The sequence below is a fragment of the Peromyscus californicus genome, unplaced genomic scaffold (genome assembly GCF_007827085.1).
Source record: "Peromyscus californicus insignis strain IS unplaced genomic scaffold, ASM782708v3 Scaffold_3__1_contigs__length_106647218, whole genome shotgun sequence".
Classification (NCBI taxonomy): Eukaryota; Metazoa; Chordata; class Mammalia; order Rodentia; family Cricetidae; genus Peromyscus; species Peromyscus californicus.
Window position 1 is genome coordinate 77,069,284 of NW_026294551.1, and position 22,934 is coordinate 77,092,217.

The 22,934-nt window shown below is 40.2% G+C and overlaps 1 protein-coding gene across 1 annotated transcript in view; it reads right to left on the minus strand.

Annotated features, from left to right (window-relative positions):
• Sox30 (SRY-box transcription factor 30) overlaps positions 1-20,833 on the minus strand; it is a 44,790-nt gene extending 23,957 nt beyond the window's left edge. Inside the window, exons 1-3 of the mRNA XM_052759730.1 lie at positions 19,759-20,833; positions 17,684-17,923; positions 16,318-16,497 (exon numbers count right to left, since the gene is read on the minus strand). Of these exons, the coding sequence (XP_052615690.1) occupies positions 16,318-16,497; positions 17,684-17,923; positions 19,759-20,833 (1,495 nt within the window). The remainder of the gene's footprint in view (positions 1-16,317; positions 16,498-17,683; positions 17,924-19,758) is intronic.
• Between the last annotated feature and the right edge of the window lie 2,101 nt (positions 20,834-22,934).

Consider the following 22,934-nt stretch of genomic DNA (forward strand, 5'->3'; position numbering starts at 1 on the left):
TAGACAGGCATGCAAAGGCACGCAATCATACACACATGTAAGTGCACATACACTCATGCAGATATATGCACTCTCACACAAATCCTTAAAGAAAGAGTTAATATTGGATTGAAGGAAAAACAATTAATCCTAAGCTGATAGTACTCCTACACTGATCTGCTCTAAGGAGACTTAAAGCACCTTACAACAATCACATGGCCAGGAAAACTTGTAAAATCTCTCAAATTTTTATTTGAGAATTATTACCATACTCAAGAAATTAACCTGACAATCTACTTCTGTTGAGTTCTTTTTCCTATACCAAGTGTAAACATTTAGTTATCAGGAAAAAATGTTACAAGAACTCTACAGAACTACTGATCAAGTTTCAGTCATTGAAAGGGGGATATATCTTTTCCAATGCTCTTTCTCCCTAAGACAGTTCTAAGAAGAAATGGAAACGAGGCCTGGGATTATAATCCTGCATTCCTTTAATGACAAATAAAAAGTAAGTAACATATATCAACTACTGTAAATTGTTGCACAGTTATCCGGAAACACAGTATCTTTAAATGTCAAAGTTCAGGTTGATAAGCAAGAGGTTAAAAGTGTATAACCTTCAATAAGCCAGTGATATGGACGATTGAGAAACAGCTCAGAGCTCTAATGACTCAGACAGCTGTTACAGTATAGTAGATGCCAACCATGGGAAACCAGCCAGTGCTTTGGTTTCTCCTCTTCTAGGACACAGCAAGCCTATAATGTCCTAGACTCCCTTGCACTTAGGAGTGGCTAAGGGCTACCCAATACAATATAAGCAATGTCCATCATTGGTGTAATGAATGCACTCACTGGAGGTCCTCCATGTTCTTACTGCCTTGTGCAGGTTCAAATGTATGAATACAGTGCCTAGGACACCACATTTTAATGATGTCAGAGCTATAGAAGAAAAAAGCCTTCATCCATTAACTGTCTTTTGAAAGAGATATATTTACCATCAGAAACATCCATATATGAGTAAAACATAAGCTTGCTGTTAAAATAGACAGAACTATCCAATCATTACATGAAGTGGAAGGCAGCTTAGATACATAAAGACAAAAGAGTAAAAATCCAAAACCCAAATAACAAATTCAAGTATTAGAATCAAGCAGTACAACTGTAAACAATTCCTGCATGTCTCCTATCACCCAGTCCCAAAGAGGAAGAAACCACTGCAGGTGCTGAGTGACTAGAGGGTGCCACCAGGCTTCCTCTGTTGCATGACTGGAATGAACAATGAGACATCAAGGCATGGCAGAGACTGAGGACAGACTATTTTTTTCTACAAAAAAAAGTAGCTTTATAGAGTTCCTAAGGAGGAGCAGTATGTAGCTTGGGATAAAGAGAAGAGGGGGAGACTGAGAACTGGGAAGGCTATTTAGGCCACTGTTAGCACGTGGAGTCCTGGGAAGACAAAGTGGCAATAAAGAGCCCAAGAAGATGAGATGGAACTGAAGAGGCCTAAGTTAACATTAGTGCAGCCATGACAGGCTGCAGACTAACAATATTGGGATTAGGCCTCACCATTACAATAACCAGGAAAAGCCACAAACTGTGCCCTGGGAGACCAATCAGAATTGAGACAAACAAGTACTAGATGCTCCAAGACATAAAGGATAGCTTATATAACTTGTAAATAGGTTGCCAATTTTCTTGCAGCAATACTAGTACCAATCCCTGTTTGACAAGGTTTCTGTTACCTGACTCTTGTCTAATCAAGAATTCAACCCCCATCTGAGTCTGGAATTCCCCTATCCCCCACCCTTTACTCCTTAAAAACCCTGCCACAGCTGAGCTCAAGGCTCTCCCTCATCCAACCACTGTGTCGGAATGGACAGGAAACACAAGCTTGATCTTGTAATAAAGGCTCTTTGCTTTTGCATACAAGCTCGGACTCCTGGCGATCTCTGGGGGGCTCATGATACAGATATATGACATTTGGGGGCTCTTCCGGGATCTCTCAGACACACCAGGGCCCCAACCCATGGAGCCTTTGACTGCCAGTGAGTAACTTTCTGTTTGTCTGTCTTGTTTGGTTTCACCTTGCATTGTACTTTGACCGGGCCAATTTCCAAGTTGCCTGCAAAAGGTCTGGGTGGACATGTTTGAAAGATTGCAGGTTGGGGAACTGGGAGACACTCCAGGACCCTTCTGTATAGTATTGGATCTTGGGTCCCCCTAGTTTCTTTGAATAGATGAGGCAGTCAGGCCCTGCTGGCAACAAGCCATCGTCTCAGTTTCTGTTTTCCTCAGGTGGCCAGGAGGAATCAGCTTTTCCTCAGGTGGCCAGGAGGAATCAGCTTTTCCTCAGGTGGCCAGGAGGAATCAGCTTTTCCTCAGGTGGCCAGGGGGAATCAGCTTTTCCTCAGGTGGCCAGGGGGAATCAGCTTTTCCTCAGGTGGCCAGGGGGAATCAGCTTTTCTTCAGGTGGCCAGGGGGAATCAGCTTTTCTTCAGGTGGCCAGGGGGAATCAGCTTTTCTTCAGATGGCCAGGGGGAATCAGCTTCTCTTCAGGTGGCCGGGGGAATCTGCATTGTTTGTATGTTTTGTTTGCTTTTGGACTGTTTGTTTTGTGTCTGACACTTTAGACTGACGTTATGGAACAAAGGCAATGTATATATATATATGTATATGTATATGTATATGTATGTATACATATATATATATATTTGAATGCATTAATTCAGCCACTGCATTTTATGCCTGAATAGTCTTTTTTTTTTTTTTTTTTTGGTTTTTCGAGACAGGGTTTCTCTGTGTAGCTTTGCGCCTTTCCTGGGACTTGCTTGGTAGCCCAGGCTGGCCTCGAACTCACAGAGATCCGCCTGGCTCTGCCTCCCGAGTGCTGGGATTAAAGGCGTGCGCCACCACCGCCCGGCTTCTGAATAGTCTTAAATGTTTGTTACTGTTACAACCAGCCACCTGGGCTCAGATTTATCTCTGGACATTCTAACCATTAGAACTACACCCTGTATAAAAATTGTTTTCTACTGTTCTGTTTTATTAAAAAGCTACCTCTGAAGTTGGGTTATGGCCCACCATTTTTCAAACCCAGACTTGCTTTTTTAGTCTCTATGTCTGAGGTAAAAAATTGGCAGAAAGAACAAGAACAGGGAAACCACAAAATTATTGGTTTATAAATTTATAAAACATAATTAAAAATCTATAATATTTATAACAAAAAGGTTAACTCAAAACTTTAACACAGGGTTAATAATCAGAAGGCTACATAGGTAGCCTTAAAACAAAGATCTAATCTATCAGTGTCTATAGTTCTGGGCAAATATTCAAATGTGCTAACCTTGCTTTTTAACCCCTTTAGTTCTACTTCTGACTAACTGTTTTTGTCAATATGTTTTCAAGGTATCAACTAAACCAAATAACTAAAAACACAACAGGAATTGCTTGGTTCAAGTCCTCAAACTGTCAGAGATTTGCTGAAGATGACATTTAAGACTGAGACTCTCATATCCTAGCAATGATTCCCAAGGTTTCCAAGAAGGCAACAGATACAGCAACGGACAACTCCACCTGGACTTTGGTAATGCTAACCAGTTGACCACTGGGCAAGACTGCCCCCAGTGCCTGACCTTCTGCCAAGGCTCAGCCCAAACTGTGGACAAGCAGGGTACTGGAGGGTTGATTTCTCTACTTTGCCTAGACAAGGTAATGCCAATCTCCCCATATTCCTCCTCCACAGGAAAGCCTCTCATCCTCTGTGCCTGGCAGCCAAGACTACTGTCATGATAACTCTGCCCTCATGACCATAGAGTCCAAAGGAACATGGGCTATCTGTCTAGGTAAAGACTATAAACTAGCCTCTGTCATTATGGATAATCCTTCTCAGATCTCTGACACTGACCGCTAAGCTACCTATAGCTTTGTCAGCTAGACAACAGCAGGCAATCAGCTCCTTCCCTCAAGGCTGCAGCTATCTTGTTTGTTCATTCTCAGTTCATAAGATTTTCTTTTAAGCTCCTAAATTTTAACTTTTGTCCTTAGTCTATATTTGTCTCAGCAGCTTTAACAGACACCATCCAGGGAGCACCTATGGACTTCCAACTGCTGAGCTCTGGACTTGCTGAAAGCTAATGTGAACCAGTCCAGCCGATGTGATAGCTCCCTGTCCCTACATCTGGAACAGCTAATTGGATGCTGCTGATGAATGCCCAATTGCCCAGCCTTTGACTAGCCTTACCGCCTTCCTGGCCCTGACAACCAACATCCCAATTTCTGCTGGAAGCAGCTACAGAAGAGAGTACATTGTCCCTGGGAGCCTCTTGGGGGCTCATGACACAGTCTTAACAGAACCACATCAGTCTCCTCCCTGCCTCTTCATGAGAACTTAAAGAACCACACTACTTTTCATTTATTGCTGTTTTTAATAAAGTAGATTTTTATTAACTGTTATTTGACAATTTCATACATTTTTAATGCATTTATGTGTACTCTAATGCTCTACTCTTTCTTATGTCCTTTCCACACCTATGAACCTCCCCCAACAAATCTCTTAACCATATTCATGTCTTTTTGTTTTGTTTTGTGGCCCACTGATTTTAACCAGGGTCACCTTTGTGTCCATGGGCTTGGAACCATCCATTTGAGAGCCTGGTAAATTCATCAGTAGGTACACAGAATCCATCACTATCCAATGGCTCCAGGGGAAGGCCTTATGAGTATGGAGTCCCTCCTATCCATGCCTGTTGACAACCACAGCTGCTATAGGTTCAAAGTCAAAATGGTTTGTCCTGCACCAAACTATACAACTTTTAAAGGGGATTTTTGGCTAGATCTGAGTTTCTAATGGACATAAGTTCTTCTTAGAATGGATCTTAAGGCCAAGACAGATAGACCTGCTGCCTTTTGGATTAGAACAGTAGTAGAGTCATGGACATTTTCTTTCTTCCAGTTTTATTTAAATAAGAAGTATAAGCTGAGTATGGTGGTGCATGCCTTTAATCCCAGCAGAGGCAGAGGCAGGCAGATCTCTGTGAGTTCAAGACCAGCCTGATCTACAGAGCAAGTTCCAGGGCAGCTGGGGATACACAGAGAAACCCTGTGAACCAAACCAAAACAAAACAAAACATAAATAAGAAGTATATAAACAAAAATGGCACACAGATGTAAAAATTGGTCATAAATATACCTAAAACATTTAGAAAAAAAATGTATGAATTCTGGAGAGTAAAAGACTGTCAACTAAGAGATGACATGTTCAACAAAACTGATCTTAGGCTGGACAAATAAAATATAGAGAACTCAATAATGAAAAATGCATCTATGTGTCAAGTAGACATTTAGCAGTAGGTAAAACAAATGTATTTTCCACAAAAATTTCAAAACCTGTATATAAATGTGAATGCTGATATAAAATGAGGATGCTGGCATAAATGGCACCTAAGATATTTGATAACATACCTGAAGAAGATTCTAGACAATCATGCCATATATACTTTCAAGATTAGAAGGAGAAGAGCTTAGAGTGTGATATTGAACACAAGACAGAGAAAACAATGCAGTATGTAGTCTGATCAAGGGAACAGAAAGCTTAATTTTGTCTATAGCTATCTTCTCTACAACTACAGTATGAAATCTTTGACAAGAGGGTCTATGAAAACATTCACATTTGTCCCTAACACAACCTGGCCTATAGCAGGTGCCTGATAAGTATTAAACAGTAGAAGGGGCAGAGAGGCAGGTTTGCAACTATGGCATTGAATTCACTCAGAAGATAGTGGAGATAGAAAGATTTCATGGTAACAAAGCCCTGAGTACACTTTTAGTTTTCAAGTATATTTAATATCTTAATGAAATATTCTGAAAATACTGTATGTGGTGTGTGGTGCAGTGCAAATGGTTGCCAGTTAGAACAAGCGGGCTTGGTAGATAGACTACACAGGAACATGAAGCAAGCTTGACTGAGCATCAAATAAAAGGAAAGATTACTAGAAAATCCATGAATTTGGTATGAAGTATTTAATAATTCATTTCTAAATCACTAATTGAATAATGAGGTTTTATTTGCTTTTTGGCATCACCAATGTTGGCTTAGGGAAGAAGGCCGAAAAGGATAACTAAAGTAAAGCATTCATAGAAAAGTGGTTTTTACACAATAATGCTAAAAGCAAAGAAGAAAAAAACATACTCCTAAATCACAAAGCTGTTAAGCTAATTGGCCAAATTAAGAGAAACCTATCAAAATCTTGTGTGAAAAAAATTACTCTACATGTTTTAAGTCAGTGCAAATAAAAATTAGGCAGTTGGAGGATGGAGAGATGGCTCAGCAATTAAACACTTAACTACTCTTATAAAGGACCCAAGTGTGACTCCCAGCACTCATATCAAGGGCCTCACAACCATAACTCAAGAACGAGAAGTTGGGCTGGAGAGATGGCTCAGTGGTTAAGAGCACTGACTATTCTTCCAGAGGTCCTGAGTTCAATTCCCAGCAACCACATGGTGGCTCACAACCATCTGTAATGAGATCTGGCTCCCTCTTCTGGCCTGAAGGGATACATGCAGGCAGAACACTGTATACATAATAAAATAAAAAAATAAAAAAATAAAAAAAAAAAAAAGAACGAGAAATATCTGACCCCTCTGGCCTACTCAGACACCAGCAGCTTTGTGCACACATACACACACACACACACACACACACACACACACACACACACACACACACACACACACACTTTTTTTAAAATCAGGCATTTAGAAGGAAACTGAATTAACAAAAACCAAATGATTGGAACGCAACACTACTTGACTTGATAAATTCTTCACCACAAAGGACAAAATCATTGAAACTGCTTAGACCAGTGGTTCTCAACCTTCCTAATGCTGGAATCCTTTAATAGAGTTCCTCATGTTGTGGTGATCCCCAACCATAAAATTATTTCATTGCTACTTCATAACTGCAATTTTGCTACTCTTATAAATCATAATGTAAATATCTGATATACAGGATATCTGATATGCAATCCCTGTGAAAGGGTTGTTTGACCCCCAAAAGAGTCACAACCCACAGATTGAGAACTGCTGGCTTGGACATTGACAGTTTCAAGAGGCAACTGAAGAGAAGTGGAGACAACACAATCCTTCCTATTAAAGATCTTATGAGTCTTGAACCCTAATTCTCGCAGAAGGAAGTTTGAGAATTCTATATCAGTACAGTACAATGATAAGTTTACAAACTGACAAATAAAAAAAGGTCTCAGGTACCAATAGCATAATTATTGTAGTGAAACTCAAAGGTAAAGCATAATGTATTGGATAATGTAGATAGAAATAGCTTCTACCAGAACAATTTTGTTAAATGTACATCACTTTACTGATGGTTAGCTTTAAATGTCAACTTCATATAGCCTAGGATCACTTCGGAAGAGTCTCAATGACAGATTGATTGTATATGTTGAGTTGGCCTGTGGGTGTGTCTGTAGGAGATTGTATTAATTGATATGGGAAGATACAGCCTACTGTGAGTGGTAACATTCCCTAGGCAGGGGTCCTGTAAAGAGTAGAAAATTGAGCTGAACACAAGCAAGTAAGACAGCAGGCAACATACATTCATTTAGTCTCTTTGATCTTGATGGTAGATGTGATGTGATTATTTTAAGTTCCTGCTGCCTTTACTTCCCTAAGATAGACTATGACCTGGAAATATGAGCTAGAATAAATCTTTTCTCCCTTAAAGTTATTTCATCACAGCCAGAGATACAAAACATGAACAACTTCTAGTTATTCAAATGGTGACTTGAAGCACACTACCTTAGTGAGTCTACTTACTGTACCTAAAAAGTTGGTCACCTATACAATATCATAAATGCACAAAAATTACTAAAAAAAAAAAAAGAATGATTTCTGTAAAAGAAAAATCATGCCTCACTGTCTTCCTATCTTTACTTCACAAGAATACATGTTTAAAAACAAATTTACTGAGCTGGGTGGTGGTGACACATGCCTTTAATCCCAGCACTCCAGAGGCAGAGCCAGGCGGATCTCTGTGAGTTTGAGGCCAGCCTGGTCTACAGAGCGAGATCCAGGACAGGTACCAAAACCACACAGAGAACCCTTGTCTCAAAAATCCAAAACAAAAACATAAAATTACCATGACTTTAAAGAGCATAAAACTAGTTGAAAGAAACAAAGCAGCAAAGTATTAAAATCAGTGCCTGCAAAGATTAAAACTATAGCGTTTTTGTTTCTTTTTTCAAGACAGGCTTCTCTGTGTAGCCCTGGCTGTCTTAAAATTGCTTTGTAGACCAGGCTGGCCTCAAAATAACAGGAATCTACCTGTCACTGCCTCCCAAGTGCTGGGACTAAAGGCGTGCACTACTGTGGTGATATATTATATACCTTAATAAAATTTGCCTGAAGATCAGAAAATAGAGCAAGCACTAGATTAAACATAGAGATCAAGCAGTGGTGGCACACACCTTTAATGCTAGCATTTGGATGGCAGAGATCCTTCTGACTCTCTGTGAGTTCAAAGCCACCTGGACTACATGAGATTGACTCAGTCTAGGAGAGAAACAGAGCCAGGCAGTGGTGGCACATACCTTTAATCCCAGTATTTGGGAAGCACACATGCCATTAATCCCAGCACTAGGAAGGAAGTGATGGCTGGATGGAGAAAAGTATAGAAAGCATGAGGAGACAAGAACTGAGGCTTTTTCAGGCTGAGGAGTCTTAGAGGTAAGACATGACTTATTCCTTTGTCTCACTGATCTTTCAGCATTTACCCCAATATCTGGCACTGGGATTTTTTATTAAAAGACCATTTAGAATTTGTATTACATCTGGCATCCAACTTGTGGGGCACAAATTCATGAAAAAGCCACAGGTTCAGGCTGGAGCTACACCCCGCCTGGGCTAGACTCCCTAACCTGCTGGCTAAGGTTTTGTTGCAGCCTCTCTGCAGCAAACTCCATAGGCTTTTGGGCCCCCAAAACTGCAGGAGTTAGCCACTTTTTGCACATTTTCCCTGTGAGATGGCTAGATCTTCCACTTCTTTTATCTCCTGGTGGGTTTTGGCTTTCCTTGAGCCCCCTCCTCAGGCTGCTGCCACACTGTCATCTGAATCTTCACTATCAGCAGATTTGGTGAGTCAATTGGGATTTCTTAAAGGGAGGAATTAGTTAAAAGAAAAGTTTTTCCCACATTAAAAAACATGGGAAACATTTTTACAATGGAAGGAATTTGGTTTCTGTTTGACTGTACATTAAATGGTTTGAAAATGGAATAATTAAATGAGAGAATAATTAATGTTGATGGGATAGATGCAATGTCAATTATAAATATTATTTGTTTGATCATTTCTGTTTTATCATCAAAAGAGTTGGTTAATATGAGTGCCAAGATAAAAGTTTTAGAAAAACCTGTTAAAACAGATCATAGAAATATTCAGACACAGACAGGAAAATTTAAAGGAGAACCAATCTCAACATTGCATTATAAGGTTACAGAGAAACAGCCTATGGCTTTCAAATAGCCAACCTTAATTTATCCAGTAACCTTACAGGAACTGCCAAATGATAGATATCCTCAAGGCTATGTAAGAGCTGATTGGACTCCTGTGCAAATTTTAGATTTGAGGAGATTCAAAGAAGCAATAGTCTCATACAGCATCCACTCATCTTTCATGAAACAGATGTTAAACTTGTGGTTAAGTTGTAATTGAATTATCCCTTAAGACTGGAGAGGTTTGGTTACAGCAGTCTTAGAGGCTGGTCCCCAATTACAATTGAGGACCTGGTGTAAAGATGAGGCTAAGACCATTGAACAACTAAGTAGAGCTAGAGGTCTTGAAACATCCCAAGATCAACTTCTTGGAGAAGGCAATTATGCTGATAAGCGAAGACAATCTTTATATGATGACCACACCCTGACTTTATGCACCATGGCAGCCTTGAATGCTTGGGACAAAATTGAAGAAGTAGGAAAGGAAATTGAGTCATTTGCAAGAGTTATACAGGGCCCAAAACAAACCTTCATTGATTTCTTACAAAGACTGACTTCAGCAGTAAATAGAATATGTAACATGAATCTTAAAAAGTCTTATTAATAAAAAAAAACTTGGGAGCCAGGTATTGGGATAAATTCTGAAAGGTCAGAGAGACATAACAAGCTACAGCTAAACTCACCTTGCCAACTTCTCAGCCAATCCTGTTTCCTCAAACTAGAGGCCTCTGAGTCCTCACCCGAATGGATCTCAGCTGAACTGCTGCTAAAATACTAAAAGCTTAAAAGCCTCTAGTTCCTGGTCCTCCGGAATGCTAGGATTAAAGGTGTGTGCTACCACTGCCTAATCTCTATGTTTAATATAGTGGCTGTTCTATTTCTGACCCCCAGATAAGTTTATTGGGGTGTACAATATATCAACCACAAGAATGATACCAAATTCAGAAGCTAGGCAGATAATAATTAAATCTCTGACTTTTGAAAATGCTAATGCACAACACAACAGGATAATTAGGCCCTTAAAGGCAAGATCAGAACCCTTAGAGGAATGGATCCAAGATACAATACATATTGAATCTCATGATCATGATGATGCTTGGATAAGAGAGGTGATTTCCAGAGGTTTGAAGAAAAATAGTAATGTCAAGTGTTTCAATCATGGTAAACAAGGTCACCTAAAAAGGGACTGTAAACAGGGCATGCCTAGGAACAATGTTTTTTCAAGGAATAATCCCAACAGAACACCTCTCCCTTCTGGATTATGCAGAAGGTATGGCAAAGGCACACATTGGACTAACGAATGTAGATCAACAAGGGACAGACAAGGTAATCCCTTACCTTTGCCATCAGGAGACTCCCTGAGGGGCTTCTTGAAGGCCCCCATGTCAAATTCTGTTCAGTCTTTTCCTGTCACCATGGAAGAAACTCCTTCCTAGAGCAATAAAAGAACCTAATGCCTATTGTAAAAACAAAACAGAAACAAAAACAAAAACAAAAACATACTGCTCGGGGTGATAGAACAGCTATAGAAGAGAAAACAAAAAATTCAGGAGAAACCATAAATCAAAATTGATAAATATCAGATTTGGAAACTCGCTAAAGTTAGGGTTGGGGAAGGGTTTTGTTTTTGTCTTTTAGAAGAAGGAAGGCTAAAGAATCTGAAGAACACCAGACAAATGAGAGATCTGAAGAAAAAGGACAAATCATCCATAAAGACTGTCCCACAAAAAAGATTTTCTGCAGTGAACCATGACCACGCCTAACAATGATTTTGAAGTCTCCAAAAATATGACAGGACCCCACAATGATGATTCTACATGGACAATGATAATGCCATTAAGCTGACAAACACTACCCAAAGATTGGCTTTGGACTATGAACTGCTCAGGACAATATTGAAATGGCTAGCTAAGATGATATAGCCTCACAGACTATACCAGTCAGGACTTGACCATAATCCTAAATTTTCTTTGTATCCCCAAAGACAACCATTACCCCCAGTCAGCAGGAAGTAGTCTAAAAAACTACCACATTCCCAAAACATGGATTATGGATGTTTGTTTTTGTTTAAAGGTTGGTTCAAAATTGTTATGTCATAGTCAATCTCTTTCTAAAAGAAGAAAGGAGATATGATATAGAACTGTATTATATAGAAATGATAAGGTAAAAAGGTAGATTATTGAATCTACTTTTACAAAGCAACTACTAGTTTTAAATATTTTACACTGGATTGGATTTTTGTATATTGTATACAAATTGTGTATATTGGGATTAATAAAGTTGAGATTCATTTTGTTAGATTATACCGTACATATATTTCTACTCTTGTTCAAGGTATTGTACCTATACAGCTCATTTAACAATGTAATGCAAATTGTTAGTCCTTGAAAGTTATTATTATCAACTAATTAGGATATAAAGAAATGAAAGTTAGTAGTCATTACAATCAAACTGGTAGTTATGTTAGATATGTTTTCAAGGTCAAACATATATTTTAGAGCATCTTCAAACACTTCAGAGATCTGCAGAATATGACAATTAAGATGCTTTAATAACATAGATTCTTTTTTTTTTTAATGACTATGAGACATGTCTTCTCCTGGCAGCACCAATCTACTTCAGAGAAGATGATGAACATCGAAGAGACTCCATATGGAGTTTACTTTCTTTGTGGCAAAAGTAAACCACTTGGCAGGAAAGTACCCTGGCCTTGATTGATGACAGTATGCTGTCCAAATGGACGAGCAGGACACAAAATAAAGGACTGTCGAACCTTGCCAAGACAAGGTAGGACAGCCTTTCAGAAAATCCTGCTTCATAGATAAGTCTGTCAGATATGCTAGACCTATAGGATGAAGATGGATGCCCCCAACATTGCAGAGAAACCTTGGGTAACTGTCCAGGAAGCCAGCTGTTTCTGTCATTTCTCATATTTTTTGGAAGTTGCTTGTTTGCACTTCCTGCTTACTTAGGTAATATTATTTCCTTCTCGGGTCTCTGAAGGAGTTGAAGATTAGTCATAGTTATAGTTTTCCTTGTTATCAAATTCAGGAAAAAACTCACTAAAGAGATGTGAAATGTATAAGTTTGAAAGACATCAAAAGACAGTTTTCATTTGGTAATACAAATTAGAATAGAAAGTGAATTAGGTACAAAAAACTTTGGATTCACTAACATAGGATTAATAATGGAGTATTTTCTCTGAATCTGTCAAATGTTAATTGCCTGGACATTGTTAATGTAATTCTTGACTATATATTGTATATACTTATTGTATATAGTTTTTCTACTATTAGTTATAACTTTTTATTATTTTTTAAGACAAAAGGGGGAAATGTGGTGATATATTGTGTACCCTAATAAAATCTGCCTGAAGATCAGAGAACAGAACAAGCCATTAGATTAAACATAGAGGTCAGGCAGTGGTGGCACACACATTTAATTCCAGTACTTGGGAATCACATGCCTTTAATCCCAGCACTAGAGAGGCTGAGAAAGGAAGTGATATGGTGGGTGGAGAAAGGTATATGAGGTCTGAGGAAACAGGAACTAAAGTCATTGGGCTGAGGAAGTCCATTTGGCTAGAGGCCTATTGGCTAAGGCTTTTCAGGCTGAGGAGTCCTAGAAGTAAGACATGGCAGTAGCTTGTTCCTTTGTCTCTCTGATCTTTCTGCATTTACCCCAATATCTGGTTCCAGATTTTTTATTAAAAGACATTTAGAAATTCGTGTTACACACTACCATGCCTGGTCAATAACTATGGTTCTTTAAAGGACTTATGATACAGTCTATTGACTAATTTTAATAATTTTATGGAAGCTTTAGAGTCTTAAATTTCCAAACTTCCTAGTTATACTATCACCTCTAAGTAATATGATACCAAGGTGATGGGAATAACTTAACATATTTCAAAGCTGCACAACTGGACAGTGCCACACCAACTCCAGTGTCATCCATGTGACATGAACAATTATGTCTACAATAGCAGACGGGAGATACGTGTCCCACAGGACTAAGCTCCCTGGAGGTCCCTGGCAAAGTGCCCGCGTTATGCTTCCTTCTCGAAGATGTACTTCACAGATCATGAGCTCCCTGGGCTATGGGTTCTGTATAACCGCTTTTCTGATAATGTTCTAATTAATCTATGAAGCACAGCCAAAATTAATGAATGCTTGGGTTGTGAACTATGGAGGAGAGGGGAAGCTGGACATGGATCTTAATCAGATATAACAGAATGAGCTATTTCTTAAAAACCCCAAGCCGCTAGATAAAGAAAATATAAAGGTTCAGGTACTTCTAGGGAATGAATACTCACCCACTAGGAATCCTTTAGGAATCCCAACTAAAGTGATTTATGTTAGAAAACGTTATCTCATAGAAGGCAGATGGTGGGCCCCTCTGTTGAGGAAGTTCAGCATGGAAAACTTAAGGACTACAACAGAACCCCTTCCCCTTACAGGAGTAAAAGTACAAGAGTTCATATTCCAGCAGGTAAAAAGGTTTTATATTAGAAGAGATATGTGGTGGAAGAACTGAAGAAAGACTTAGAGAGGGTCTGCAGCATCCAAATTGGCTAAGTGGGTCATGAGAACCAGAAAAGTAGAAGTGTATAATAAACTAGAAAGCTGCTGAGATAAGATAAAGGACACAGCTGCAACTGCAAGAAGCCTACACAAGTCTAGGGACTGTACTAAGTTTAAAAAACACAGACTGCTCTTTGGGTCATAAAGTTCTTGTGGGTGAAGGGATATGTCTAGTGCTGATTAATAATTGTGTGCTTGCTGTTTTTTAAATATGATGTAATTGAATTATTGCCAAGCTCTTGTTGTTCCTTGTATGACTTGATAGTTTTCTTTTCTGTATATAAACTACTGATTTGCAGAGTAAAATTGCAGCAGATTCAAACCACTTGAGTGTGTTGTCTGTCATTCACCGAATCCTTGCCTTCCTGACTACCCAAACCCTGGTTCTCCTACAGTCATGGTACCGCGCTCCCCCATGGGCCAGTCCGTGGCAGGACAGCATAGTAGCAAATAAATTTCACTATGAATGATACTTATCTAAAAACAATTTCCAAATTATCTTTTTTTTTTTTCGTTTTTTCAAGACAGGGTTTCTCTGTGTAGCTTTGCGCCTTTCCTGGGACTCGCTTGGTAGCCCAGGCTGGCCTCGAACTCACAGAGATCCACCTGGCTCTGCCTCCTGAGTGCTGGGATTAAAGGCGTGCGCCACCACCGCCCGGCCCCCAAATTATCTTTATAGAGTGCTTTTGCTTATCATTTGAGGTCCATGAAATCCATCTTTACTCTCTCTGGCCCTCACAAGAAATACATGGTATTGTAAACAATTTTTTAAAGTAGCCAACAAAGACTCATTATCATGTTTTTGTTTACTGTTGTATATGTTTCCAAACTGCTTCCTATAATCTGTTTACCATACTTAAATAACAAAATCATGATGCACAAATCCTCCCAATATCATTAAAAAAAAAAAAACATTTAGTCTTCTTCTATCCCACATCTTTGCACAGAGGTGTAAAAGTAATATACTGTATAAAGGCTCAACTGCTTCAGATAAGAACATTGATCCGTCTGTTCTTAGGAAACATGAGCATTTAAAAATGGACAAAACAGATTCAAGTAAAGTCCTAGGGGGGCAACAAAAAGCAGCATGTACTAAAACAAAAAATACTTAACAGTGCAAAACCAAAACAGAGAAACAGTGAAGCCTAGTTTGAAATACAGTATTACAGGCAACACAAAGAGTGGCTGACTGTATTGCAAAATCGAGGCTACAGACCAACTTTCTGCATCTTTCACCTGAACAGAGATATCTTGAGTGTAGCTTTATTACTTCCAATGGCTAAAATCACACAGTTTTAAAGACATTGAAAATGGGGGCTGGAGAGACAGCCTAGCAGTTAAGAGTACTTGTAGCTCTTGCAGAGGACCCAGGTTCAGTCCCCAGTGCCCAAACAGCAGCTAAAAACTAATTCCCAATGCCAAAAGGCAAAGTATAATTCCAGTCCCAGGGGATCTGGCACCTTCTTCTGATTGCCACCAGCACCAGGCAAGAGCACACATGCACACACACATACAAAAATAAAACACTCATATACATAAAATAAAAATCTTTAATTAAAAATACTGAAAATGCATAATATTAATAAGTTAATTTCCAAGATCTACCCATTTCTAACCCATATGTCCAGCTTTATCTTTAGGAGACTCCAGACAGGCAGAAACTGGGAAGAGCAGCTGAAGCTATAGCAAAAATGAGTAGATGGCAGTTTCCTTAAGAGACAGTTACAAAAGTTCTGGGGGAACAAGCCACTGAGGTACCACATAGTTAAGATTTGAGAGTCTCAATTTAGCATTCCTACCATCCATAGATCAGACTGTGAAGAACATGAACCAAACAAGTATTTAGGGAAAATGGAGAGTTTCCATTGCTTTTCTGGAACAGTAAGAGAATGGTCTTCAATAGATCATTATCCTTCCTAAGTTTCATGACTAAATGCCTCATAGCCCTTTAGTAAAGCATTATTTATTCTGCAAGTGAAATACATCCCTATTTCCTATTGAATTACATCAGCCATTTCCTTCATTATCTGACTAATCTAGGGGCTAATCCTGACTTACTTAAAAAGTCAGAGTTGTCCACAGTGATCTGCTATTGCTCCTTCTCTCATTTAATGTTTTCATTTTCTCTCTTCTTAATTTTATTCCTTTATTATTGCTCTAAATTCTAAGTTTAATAGAAACCAAATTTCATCTTAAGAGGTAAAATTATGATGTAGGTATTTACAAATAATCTACAACAGGACCAACTCACCAACTGGATGAGTGATGGTGTTCTGAAGGCCGGGGATTACCACAGAGTAGGTAGGTGAGCGATATGGATAAATTGTTGTAGGATTTGTAGAGATAATATTTTGTGTGGTACCAGAAAATACATTGGAAACACTTAGAGGGAAGCGTTTTCGCTTCCCTGGACGAGGCTGATAAACCCAACCTAAAGAAAAAGATAGAGTTTTTATTATGAATACACAGACTCTGGCCTTTTCTTATTAATAATACAGGACACTTTAAAGTTTAAAAAAATGGGTTGTCTAAAAGCGTATTTTCCAGCTCCATGATGCTATTTTTATGAACAAATCCTCTACTGTTCATTTTAACATCCACATAGCTTCTGACTTTGTTAATTTTGTAATCCATAATAGAGAGGAAGGTCAAAATGCCTCATATTCAGAGACACAGAGTGACTTCGTGGCACACTCTATACCGAAGTCATTGAGTTTGAATCCCAAACCCTTTCCTCTCCTAAAGAAAAATACCCCATAAGACATGATTTACTTCCTCCTCCTCCTCACTCTATAAGATACAAGTGCCAGTAGCTTACAAAGTAATAGTCACTAATAACCAGTCACTATTTGTATGCCTGGTTTGGGAAGTCACTGAGACTGAGACTTGACAATTACTAAAACCATACACACTAATTTCCTTCAAAGTCAGAAGTTTGGTGCTATCGTGTAAACAAATCACTGGTTCCATCCAGTTGATAACTCAGAATCTCACCTCCTAAAGTATTTCTGCTTATATTTCAGAAAAAATTCTTTTTGTGTTATGTACAGTTATATAACCCACAAAAAATGCATAGTTCCCAACCTTTATCTCAATGCCCTTACTGAGGACGAATCACTCATTTCAAACTGTATCATGATAGGAATAAATCTATCAATCAAAACACCAGACTATGTTCTGATGACCCACTTAACATCAAAATGGAACAGGATATTAATTCCTGCATTTTAATTATCTTTTAAGTGTGAACTATGTTTTTTCTGTTGCCATGATTATTTGATATGTCTAGTATACTACAAAAAATAGAACCACGGAGATTTACTGTTACCTATATAGCTACAGCTGTGTATGTATGTTTGTATGTACCTATATGCATTTAATCAAAACTACAGTAAAAGCATATGTCTCCTGATTTGCATTAGCTGGTAAATATGTGACCAGATATTTCACAACTGTGTTCTACTTAAGAAAATATATGCTTAGTATTAAATCATTATTATAATGTTAGCCATTATTTTCTTTCTCACACAAAGATTAGGGAATCTCAACCTAACTTAATCTTTACCTAAATAAATTTAAAAGAAATTGAAAGAGCCTTTGTTCATTTCATTGATTACCAGGAAATTCCTCTCTGTGCTTCTCTTTAATCTTTTGTGCTTCATCATAATAGGGTTTCTTTTGTTCTTCACTCAGTTTGTTCCACTCTAACCCGAGCTGGACACTGATTTCTGCATTGTTGGCAGCTGGGTTAGCTTTGGCTAGTGCTGGTCGGTGGATTCTTGCCCAAACCATAAATGCATTCATGGGTCGCTTCACATGACCATTTCTGTCCTTACTGAAGGGAGTATCAGGTATTCCTACATGACAAAAATTAAGAGACTAAGTTAATGTGCCACGTATGCAATTTTAAACTGAAGTGTACCTTAATCTATATTTACATTTCAAGTACCTGAAAACATACACTACGATACAGTCAAAATACTGCCAGTATTCCAAAATTCCTTATAGTTCCTGAACTCAGCATTCTAAATTGTAGCTTAGAGTAACTCCTAGAGAGTATAATATTGTTGAAGATACTGTTCAGTAACGTTAGAAACACATGGATGGCTATTTATTTCTTTGAGCTTCATTAATACCTCTAGAAGTAATTAACATTTAGTTTATGTCCCACTAAAATTAGTCTATCATTAGGAGTCAGGAACTGTGACTTATTCATAACTATGCACCTAGCACTACATATGTGAGTTACTTAAGTATTTAAAGGAACTACCAAGAGCAGTGGTAGTTCCTTTAAAGCAAACAATATTTATACTAACACAAATTTTCACTATGAAATTTCACTGTGAAATTCCTGCCACAGTGAATCATTAAAACTAGACTTGTGTTCTGGGAGAAAAATAAACAAGTGACCCCTATAAAGGAAGTTCCCTAAATTTATATCCCTATGCAGTTCATAAAAGTAATATCTATGGCCAAGAGATGGTGGCATATGCCTTTAATCCCAGCACTTGGAAGGCAGAGGCAGGTGGATCTCTGAGTTTGATGCCAACCTGGTCTATAGAGTGAGTTCCAGGACAGCTAGGACTGTTAAACAGAGAAATCTTGTCTCAAAGGGAAAAAAAAATAGTACTACCTATGAATGTTTCACATTAATTCACTTTAGGCTTACTTGGTATATAAAACTGTTTTAGATGTGCAAAGAAACTTAGAATAAAGAATGCTGATTGGGATGTAGCTTAGTTGGTAGAATGCTTGCCTTATATGCATTTATATGGCAATTCCCAGTGCCATATAAGTCAGGTGTAGTAAGTGGTATGTGCACAGAAGGGCTTGGGAACATGTGTGTGCATGCACACACCAAAAAAGAAAAAATAAGGTATTTAAATTGTAAAAGGTAAAAAGCAAAGGAGTGGGGTGGGAAGAATCAGCAGTGAAAATTTAAAAAAAATAAGCATAGAAGTTCATGAAAATATGAAAAAAGTTACGACTTATCAAGACATTCAGTGACACAGTGTTCTATACGAACTAGTTCTAAGGACTTGCTAGTTATATACTTGAAAAACATTGGAAAGTAGTATCTGGTTGTAGTCATTGCTATTTCAATTTATCACTTCTTTTAAAAACAAGTTAGCTTATTGAGCATTTTTATTAATATTTCTAGAAAACCTTAGCTTTTAGAATACTACAATGCAATATTTGAATGTTTTCTGCAAGAAAAGTTACTGTTCACTTTTAAAGATAACCTCTATACTCACTATAAACAATTACCATTTTCCCCGAAACATTTGTTTTGTTCTACTTCTTGATAAACATCAACCTATGTAGTTACTACATCAGGAAATTTGAAATGTTACTTATGTATAAGCTGGGGAATCTGTATTATCTAACAAGGTATTCTGTTGTAGCTATTATCTAAATCTGTTTACTAAGTCTTAAAATTGATTTTTTTAAAAATATTTGTGGAAATATTTTTCACACTTCTGTGTATTTTTACCAATATGTGGTAAAATTCTTCACACTTCTGTGTATTTTTACCAATATGTGGAAAATTCAGTCAGAAACAATCCCTGTGCAGGCTAAGAATCCGTACCATGATTCTATTTTCCCAGCTTCGGCTCCTGGAGTGCTAGTATGTCTGCTATGGGCAACATAGACCTAACTGTGAAAGCTAGATTCCCTTGCCTTCTAATACCTGCGTCTGAGGGAAGCACGGTGAGGGGGACATCTTTGGTTTCAATTTTTACAGAAGGCTCCAGTAAGGACTGCATTTTAATAGGCACTGGTGTCAGGGGGACCTTGGACAACCGTATCAGCTCAGAAGGCGGAGGCCCCTGAAATTGGATATGGGCCCCAGGAGGGACCGTGTGGAGAGTCAAAGGGAACCTTAGGTCTTGCTGGTGCGGACCAAAAGCACCGGGCGGCTGGGCCAGGAGAGCATCCTTGCTGCCATGGCCCAGGCCATTGGATGCGGCTTCTGTGCCCAGCCTGCAGTCCTCCCTGAGTCTGTCTGGCTCCTCGGTCTTTATGACTCCTTCTCCGATGGCCAGCAGGTTCCTGCCTTCCCCGCCTTTCAGCGCATCCCTCGAGGCTTCCTCTGCCTCCAGCTTGGCTTTCTTCCCATCCCCTCGGCGGCCGTCGAGGGCCTTCCCGGTGCCATCCAACTTGGCGGCCCTGGAGGCTCTGGGGCCGGCCTCGGTGGTCCTCCGAGATCCCACCGACAGGTCCAAGCCCGCCCCCAGCTCCTGCTTCTCGGCCTTGACGAGCAGCGTCCGGGGCTGCATGGGGCGCAGCTCGGGCCTGCAAGGGCCTCCGTCGGCCGCGGACTGGGGCGGCAACAGCAGCAGCTCCGGCCTCAGCTGCAGCAGACGCGCCTGCGCGGACGAGGCGGAGGCGGAGGAGGAGGAGGAAGAGGAGGAGGCGGCGGCGGCGGCAGCAGCGGCGGCGACGGCACCCTCGTCGGGAGCTTGAGGTAACAGCGGCCCGGGCGGCGGCGGCAGCAGCAGCACCTGCTCCGGCTTCACTTGCAGCAGGCGCCGCGTCCCGGCCTGCGCACCCGCCGCCGCGGCCTCCCCGCACGATGAGGCCACTGCGGCGATGGCGGCCGCGGCCTGGGCCGGCGGCGATTGGGGACGCTCGGCGGCCGCGGCCCGGAAGGTGGCGGCCTCGACGGGCGGAGCGGGCGGAGCGGGGCGCAACGGGCGCGGTGGGGTGGGCCGCGGCGGTTGGCGCGGCATCGGCGGCGGCGGCTCCGGCCTGGCTCTCTTCATGGGGAAGGGGGCGGCCGGCCGGGGTCGCGCCCGGGATTGTGAGCTCAGCCGTTTGTTGGCGGCCTACCCCTCCCCCTTTCGGTTAAGACGCTTCCAAGGCCTTGGCTACCCAGAACCCTACGCGCTCCACAGACTCGGGCCTCCTGCTCGCCTCGCCCAATCATGAGCGGCCCGGGGCTCCCGGCCAGCCAATCACAGGCACGCTCCTCGGCTCCTCCCACCCACCGCTCTAGCCTTGTGCGGCAACACTGGAATCATCCGCCATGGCCCAGCCGAAGCTCCTGTTTCCCATTTTCCCCCTGCCTCTTCACTCGCCCTCTCTTCCGGATTCTCTTCAGCCTTGTCCTTGGTTACCCCGCCCCACCCCCGCCTGGAGCGCGACAATGGCGTTGCCCAGGAAACCTTGTAGTTCCAGGCCATTACAAATGACCTCCAAGGGTGAAGGTGTGGGCCTTTCTTGCAAGCTGGGGGAACCCTGCCTTGAGTCTTCATTAGGCCCCAGTGTCGTAGGGTCTTCTAGCAGTTCTCAAGGGATAGTGGGGACATCTTACAACTTATCACCAACCTCATTCAGCGTTCTTTTTGGAACAGGTGTTTGGCTCGGTAGAACTATTTTGCTAGTTGAATTTTCAATCACCCTACTGTCAAAATGCAACCCAAATTCCTCCATGTTCTGAGGTTCTACCCGCCATTGTCCAAGGTTCCATCATTTCCCTGTTTCCACATGGGTGTTGCAGTCCTCCTATTGTCTTGCTGTTCATCTTTGTCCCACTAGTCCCCAACTGCCAGTAGTTATAAAAATTCAAATCTTAACCTAACATGTTTCCCCCAAATCTTTCTGCAGCTCTCACTGTTCATGAGATAAAAATCGGAAATTCTTGGCAGAGCCTGATAAGTCTGGTAGTGGCTTGGGCTCTACCAACAATTCGTCTATGTGGGTTTTGTGTGCTTCAACCACATTGCGCCCCATGACATTCTTTTTCACTACAGGACGTTTTCAGCATGTCAAGCTTTTATGTCTCTGAAACTCCTGCTTATTTTTCAAACGCGCTGAACTGCACTTCAGAGAAAACAATGACTCAGCATCCGTTGGAATCTCTTTTATGCACTCATACCTGATCACATCCTTTGAAGTGCTTTATTTGTGTGATTATTCTGTTGCCTCTTCCAGTTGATTGTTACCTCCTTTGGGGAAGAACTCATTATGTCTTGCTCATCATTGACTCTCCTGTGCCAGCTGTTGAGTAATTGTTCAATAAATTCTTATTGAAAAGGAAATGAATAGGAACTGCCACAGCCTAATAAAATAGTAATGCTACTTACATTAAGGGCTCATTTTAGTTTTTTTTCTGTGTGTGCTTCTTCTTTTAAGTGGGATTGTACTTGGTTTTCATTAAATATCACCAAGTAAATGAGAATTCTCGTTTACTGCATCACTAGACATCTTGACTAAATGCTACAGCTCTGTCTTGAGGTGGATGAGCCTACGTCTAAGACAATCAAAGATGAATTCAATTCTAACACTCTTCTCAAATTACTAAACAGAAGTTTGTACATCTATACATGGAAGAACACATCACACACAGACAACTGAACCTCTAAAATGTGCTTAGGAAGTTGAGGCAGGAGGATTGATTGCCACAAGTCTGAGGCCAGCCTAAATTTTATGTCAGTTGCAGTCCAACCCTGGCTACAATATGAGATTCTGTCTCAAAAAGACCAAACTATACAAAATAAAACCGGATTTTAAAAACGTTGCTAGGTTCTATACCTCTATCTCAAAAAATATAGTGCTTAGCTTAAAGAAAGCAACAGAATTTAATTGGTACACTTAAAAAATACTATGAAGAAATGAAAGGAAAAAAAGAGCATGGCAGACAAGTGTTACTGAATTAAAAGCTCCAATCAGTAGTGGAAATAAGGTTAAAAGTCTATTTTGTCTAATGAAGAAATACTTTAACATACAGTAGACTGAAAATAATTGGAGAGGGGAGGGTACAAAGCATGGCAAAGACATACCAAACAATGCTACAGGAGATTGGGACAGGCTATGTTAAAACATACTTTAATATAAGAAATGTCACTAGAGACAGGGACATTT